The sequence below is a fragment of the Larimichthys crocea genome, chromosome XIII, assembly GCF_000972845.2.
Source record: "Larimichthys crocea isolate SSNF chromosome XIII, L_crocea_2.0, whole genome shotgun sequence".
Taxonomy (NCBI): domain Eukaryota; kingdom Metazoa; phylum Chordata; class Actinopteri; family Sciaenidae; genus Larimichthys; species Larimichthys crocea.
The window spans coordinates 408660-415770 of NC_040023.1; the positions used below are offsets into that span (position 1 = coordinate 408660).

The window sequence follows — 7111 nt, forward strand, 5'->3', positions numbered from 1 at the left end:
TGGCGTCCTCCTACACCTTTTCACTGTCAGTGGACTGCAGTGTCTTTAGAGAATTGGCGTCCTCCAGCACCTTTTCACTGTCAGTGGACTGCAGTGTCTTTAAAGAATTGGTGTCCTCCAGCACCTTTTCACTGTCAGTGGACTGCAGTGTCTTTAGAGAATTGGCGTCCTCCAGCACCTTTTCACTGTCAGTGGACTGCAGTGTCTTTAGAGAATTGGTGACCTCCAGCACCTTTTCACTGTCAGTGGACTGCAGTGTCTTTAGAGAATTGGTGTCCTCCAGCACCTTTTCACTGTCAGTGGACTGCAGTGTCTTTAGAGAATTGGTGTCCTCCAGCACCTTTTCACTGTCAGTGGACTGCAGTGTCTTTAGAGAATTGGCGTCCTCCAGCACCTTTTCACTGTCAGTGGACTGCAGTGTCTTTAGAGAATTGGCGTCCTCCAGCACCTTTTCACTGTCAGTGGACTGCAGTGTCTTTAGAGAATTGGCGTCCTCCAGCACCTTTTCACTGTCAGTGGACTGCAGTGTCTTTAGAGAATTGGTGTCCTCCAGCACCTTTTCACTGTCAGTGGACTGCAGTGTCTTTAGAGAATTGGTGTCCTCCAGCACCTTTTCACTGTCAGTGGACTGCAGTGTCTTTAGAGAATTGGTGTCCTCCAGCACCTTTTCACTGTCAGTGGACTGCAGTGTCTTTAGAGAATTGGTGTCCTCCAGCACCTTTTCACTGTCAGTGGACTGCAGTGTCTTTAGAGAATTGGCGTCCTCCGGCACTTTTTCACTGTCAGTGGACTGCAGTGTCTTTGGAGAATTGGCGTCCTCCAGCACCTTTTCACTGTCAGTGGACTGCAGTGTCTTTATAGAATTGGCGTCCTCCAGCACCTTTTCACAGTCAGTGGACTGCAGTGTCTTAGGGAATCGATGTCCTCCAGCATCTTTTCACCGTCAGTGGACTGCAGTGTCTTTTGAGAATCAGTGTCCTCCAGCACCTTTTCACCTTCAGTGGACTGCAGTGTCTTTGAAGAATCAGTGTCCTCCAGCGTCTTTAGAGAATCAATGTCCTCCAGCACCTTTTCACAGTCAGTGGACTGCCATGTCTTTAGAGAATCAATGTCCTCCAGCACCTTTTCACCATCAGTGGATTGCACTGTGTGGTATACATTAGTCCGGTTTGTGGGTAACAGAGAAAGTAGCATGCAAGTGTCCAACAACTAGAATCACTGATATTGAAGTCTTAATTTAGCAAAACAGGCATAAAACACAGCACAATGTACATCATATTGATGTATTTTTATCCATCAATATAACAGCAGGGATAAGTTATTATCAGGCCAGTGGCTGAAGCTGGTCCTGATCCCGGTCCTTATAAAAGCATCACATGCATCCAAAAAGAAGGCCACTTGGAGTCATTTTCTTCCACAGCCACCTTCTTCTTCCTCTTAATGTTTTTCTGGGGAAGTAATAAAAAGAAATAAACATCTACAGTTGAACAAAAGATTTAAGCAGTGTCTTCAAGAAGATTAATTTCTTCATAAATCAAGACTCAAGAATTTTCACATAAATGCATCCTCACCTTGGAAAAGATGTTGCGAAAGAAGTTAAAGAAGTGATTGGTTTTCTTTGCTTTGGTTTTCTCAACAACAGTTGGGTCTTCGTCTGTTGTAGAGTCCACCAACTCTCTCTGAATGGGCCTCAGGTCTGCACTTTCATCACCACTGGAGGAGGTAATGGTGGTTGTCTCTTGGGAACCACACGAGCCCTGTTTGCTTGCTCCAGTGCAAAAAATTGTCCAGTCAGTGCTGGGTGACCTGACAGCCTCATCCAAATATGCAAATGGGGCTGGATGAACCTTTCCACACCTCTTCCCCTGTGACCTCTGCAGAGTATCAGTGTCCTCCAGTGCCTTTAGAGATTCAGAGTCCTCCAGCACCTTTTCACAGTCAGTGGACTGCAGTGTCTTTAGAGAATCAGCGTCCTCCAACACCTTTTCACCCTCAGTGGACTGCATTGTCTTTGGAAAACCAATGTCCTCGGGTGTTTTTGCAACCTCAGTGTTGTCCAGTTCCTTTACAGCTTCATCATACACCAAAGAGACAAGTTTTTTTGCTGCCTCAGCGATGACTGTTTCAGTGGAAGAAGAAGACAGGCTCTTATCTGACCCGATGGTCAGTCTGGAGGTTGATATGCTCTCTGTGGCCCCTTTAACTTCAGAATCAACTGCCTCTGTCTCCATGTTCTCAGGATCAAAAAAGCTTTGGCATACTGCTTTAATCACTTCATTGACATCCTGATCGAATAAGGTGATGACCTCTGAGAGAACTGAATCAGTGCTGCAAGACCAGGAGCCGGAGAGCAATGATCTGCTTTCCAGGCTCATGTTTTCGTGGATGTTGAAGCAGGTGAGCTCTTCTTTATCTAAGAGGTCATCACACTGCATCAGCTCATTGTCATCCAACGATGTGTGATTGGTGAACTCTGAGACAGGGATGTTGTTGATCTCAGGGGTCAAAGAGTCCATGGAAAAAGTAGGAGAGCTGGGCCTTTTGCCCATGTTCTTCTCATTTTCCATGTAACTGGAAATCTAGTGAAGAAACACAAAGATCGGAAAACTAAGCTGTGCTAGAAAAGGTGTTGAAACCTTTAAGAAGACATAAATGGAAGCAGTAGTGCTATAGTTTTAGATTATATAGAATTGTTTAGTCCAAACAAACTTTAGGCTTAAAATTGTTTACAGTCTGGTCATATGGTCAATTATAACATTGTTTTTACACTTTTAGTGCTGCAAACAATGCATGTGATAATCTGTCATCATGATTCACATCAATATTTGTGTTTTTGTATGTATGTTCTGATTCAGGGCTCTAAAACTTTGCTAATAGATATTTTATTACTATTAATTCTTCCCTTTGTTTAGGGAAAAGGTGTTTTTCTCTAATTTAATAAGTCTTACATCGACACATTATGTGGGACTGTCCTCTAGGTCACACAGAAACCCACTCTCTGATGCTGTCTCATGTATAAACTTCACTAAAACTTTTAGCATGTTTGAAAAATAATGTGCAAAGCCATCTCCAAACCAATTTAGTCCGTAAGTCTCTTATGGTTCACTTACCTGTCTCTGTTCAGACATCTTTCAGATGAGCTTGGTATATTTGTTTTGTTTCTCGTTCTTCTCTCTTCTTCTGAGTTTTCTGTCTTGAGATTTCCTCGGTTGGAGTGGGAGGTTTTGTGGCAAACTGTTCAGTAGTTCAGTGCAGACAATCTCTCTGTAGTCACACGGTGGAGAAGCTTATATACTAGTGATGGAACTCAGAACTCTGACACACTGTATTCCAGAACTTTCTGTATTCCGATAGAACATGTGTGTGTGTGCTTGTCTAGGTGTGTGTGTTATCATGTTTATCTTCATAATGTCCTCACAAGTGATAAAATAAGATTGAGTGAGGACATTAATTCTGGACAGAAAACAGATTTTTATGTTAGAAAGTCAAGATCTATATGGCAGTGATGTGGCAATGTGCATCAAAGCAAGTGAAGTGATGCTATTATATGCATATATATATATATATATATATATATATTTACACACTTACATAACAGTATATGCATATTATATATATATATATATATTATATAGTGTTGTGGTGGTGTGTGTTTGTGTGTTTTGGTGTGTTTGTGTGTGTGTCTGCATGCTACAACCCTGTCCAGGTGGCTAGATAATTAAAACACTTTCTCACACTGATTTTACATCTAAATCTCATGCTAACATCTGGCTGGTGAGGGAGGAAAAGACCAGGGGTGTGTGTTGTGTTTGTGTGTGTATGACTGAGACAGACTAAAATTGGCTGTCTTTCGTAGAATCTGTGGTCTTTACTATGTGATAAGAATATAACAAAGATTAATAAACAAGATGTGTATTTAAAAAATGCAGTGAGAGCTCAACGCCACACTGCCCAACCAGCACACTGCTTCACAAACTATGCAACCTTCCTCTAGCTGAATAAAATGAATAAAAAAATAGATATTCTGCTATCAAAATTCAACAAAGATTCAGAATTAAATTAAATGATGAAATTACTGTAATATAAATTAAAATATGTTATGCCTTTTACAACAGCCAGCAGTAAATAATCCTGATAGGAATAACATCTGTCATAATTGGAGAGCCTAATATTTTCAGAGGTGGCACACATTATGGTTTATAGTTAGTTAATGTTTTGCTGCTGCTGTGCATCCGTGTCTCTCTATTTCTCTCTATTTATCTGTCCGACCCCCCCTCTCTCTATCCACCCAAAGTGTCATGAGATAACTTTTGTTATTATATGGCACTATATAAATAAAATTGAATTGAATTATAAAATGGTCTGACATGAATAATAATAATAATAATAATAATAATAATAATAATAATAATAATAGTAAAACATGCTGCAAATATAGAAAACACAAGTAAAAATAAAAAGAGGGCACTAAAAAGAAATGAACAAAAGACGTTTTGATGTGAGAGCTGTACGCGCGCATAGACTGAAGCATCGCGTGGACCGTCCGCTATCTAGCATTAGCATTGCGTGGACTGTTAGCAGACCTTTGCTAGTCAGCAGGAAGGTAGGAGATATTTAAAGGAAGGTGGTATAAAGTATGCTGGGAATTAGCTGAACTTGGTCTCTGTCACCCTAGTGAAAATCATATCAGCTAGTCAAACACCTACAAATTTCATTTTTTAGTAGACTCCTCACCTCCTATGCTAAAATGTTTCAAAGGTAATTGAGCTACGTATAATTATTCTGTATCAAATTAGAATTGAGTGGGAGGGCTACTGTTTTTTTTTTTAATACCTTAAAAAATAGTAAAGCACATTATTGTTTCTTGATTAAGATGTCAAATTATAGTTATTTACTTGTATTCCTAAAGAGAAAAAAAGTTTTAGTTGTAGTAGTTGAATGTTATGATGGATTAATTTCTCACTTCTCAGAGAAGCCCACTGAGCTGCCTCAAATTTGGTTATAGAAAAGGTGAATTCAGTTTGATATTCCTCACCCCTCTTCAAAATGGTAAAAAGTCGACAGCTCGTTGAAAATGAAAGAGTCCACTGGATCGTCTCTATTAGACAGGTGGTCTAATAAATTTGTTAAGCACTGCCTGTAAGTACAGATTAAGTAAAAAAAAAAAAATGTAATGAGTGTGTCTCAATTTGATTAGCATGTTAAAAAGACTGGTCCTGAGACTGTTCAGACTGGAAAATCTGCATGTGGTTTTGTATGCACTGTTTAAAATGACTAAATACAGATTAATGAAGAACACACAAGCTACATTTCCAGTGATCTTCCTCTATATCAGGGCACAACACCTGATAGATAACAAAAACACTTATACGCCAATAAGAACATGCATGCATGTATCAAAGACCTGAAAATCACACTCTCATCACTTGGACCACAGTAGAAACAGCGTCTAATTATTGGTTAGTTGGCTGGTTGTTGGTTTATCTGCTTGTCTCAAGTACAAATGTCTGTATTTAAATCCCTCTGAAGATTAAAAATTATATTTCAGAACCAATCAGGGTGAAAAAAAATTATCTCAGCCTGTCTGATCAGCTCTGACGGGAGTAAGGTGCGTGTGCATTTCACAGACGGATCAGCTGCGTGACACGGAAAGAAAGAAGAAACAAAACAGCTGACACGTTGCAACACCTTTGTTTAAGCACTGAGATCTATACAGAGGTGCATTTGAAGCCTAAAGCAGACAGTGTGAGGCGTTTTAGCTGAGATCCATAAACAGCAAGCACATTCAGACAGAGTATCAGCTGCTTTTTGAAAGGTAGAAGCCTGTTCTTAATTAACAGCAGATGTTTTTTCGCTGTTGGAACAAGAAGACGCCTCAGAGAATAATTGATGAAGTTTAACATTTTTTGAGAAGTGCTCTTGTTGTTGAGAGTGTGACGCCTCAGGAGCTTTCTGTTCCTCCCCACACCTCTGCCCTCTTCTTCTTCTCTCACTGTTTTTTAATTTGAACATGTTGGACATAAAGCTGTTTTTTCTAAATATCAAAGACTACTAATTTTTCAGTATCATCTGTTTTGTCTGTTGCCATGTGCACTGGCTTGAGAAAAAGAAATGACATGTCCTCCCACTGCTGACTGTTTTTGTGATTAATGCAACCAATTAAACTCAACTTTATAGACACATTTGTAAGTGCATGCTTATTTATTTCATATCCTGTCTAAAACTTTTAGTTTCTTCTTAGTCAGTACGTCACCATGTTTATTTCTATTTTTTTCCTGAATATGTCATCATTCATCTAATTCCTTATTTCTTATTATCATTTACAAGAAACTTTCAACAAAAAACAGCTCCATATTTAAAATGAATACTTTTTTTTGTTTACTAATGAGTTATATGTTACAGTCAGTGTTATTATAACAAAATGTATTAATTATCCAGTATTTGGAAGACTAGGCAGTAAATATGAAGCTAGAGCCAGGAGTTAATTAGCTTAGCTTAGAATAAAAACCTGAAACAATCTACAACACTACTTACTACTAACCAGCTTGTAGTACTATCAGACAAGATATCACAATCATATATCTGTATCTGAATGACCACTGCAGAGTTTTTCTTGCATTGTAGCAAACCACCTTTTTTCTGCTGGTCTCTGTTGCAACACTCTGTTAGTGCCCATGCTGCATTGTGGCCGAGGGCAGAGCTGAAGTCGACCTGAAGTGCATGGCAACTGCATGCTGAATCTTTATTGTAGACGTGTACAAGAACATAGAAACAAAAAGTTGACTCATTGAACGAGGTACAACATGTTAAAGCTTTACAGGTGCTAGAAGCTCTTTCCTCCTGCATCCAGTGTTTATTTCAGGAGCAGGACCACACCTCTGTGCCACTTCCAACATGCCTATAAATACCCTCCTAACGCTCTCCTCCTCTTTCACTATCATATTCTGCACTCCTCCCACCTCATTTCTCTCTCTTACCTCTACTTCCTACTCTCTGTAGGATCTCTGTCATGCTCAGGCGCTACTGCGGATTCAACACCGAAGCTTCCCCACAACGCAGCAACAGACCGAAGTACAAGAGTTCACGCTTCACTCACAATCGTTTTGTTTTA

The 7111-nt window shown here is 39.7% G+C and overlaps 1 protein-coding gene across 1 annotated transcript; it reads right to left on the reverse strand.

Annotated features, from left to right (window-relative positions):
• Nucleotides 1-1273: 1273 nt before the first annotated feature.
• LOC109137264 (uncharacterized) lies at nt 1274-3524 on the reverse strand. The gene is made up of 3 exons (XM_019254800.2): nt 3111-3524; nt 1572-2579; nt 1274-1448 (listed from the first exon to the last, which is right to left on the reverse strand). The coding sequence occupies exons 1-3, from the start codon at nt 3126-3128 to the stop codon at nt 1362-1364; spliced, it is 1113 nt and encodes a 370-aa protein (XP_019110345.2). The 5' UTR covers nt 3129-3524; the 3' UTR covers nt 1274-1361.
• Between the last annotated feature and the right edge of the window lie 3587 nt (nt 3525-7111).

Coding starts and splice junctions, on each gene's coding strand:
- LOC109137264 (XM_019254800.2), bottom strand. Junction 1,449..1,571: donor TTCGCAACATCTTTTCCAAG/GTGAGGATGCAT, acceptor TTACTTCCCCAG/AAAAACATTAAGAGGAAGAA.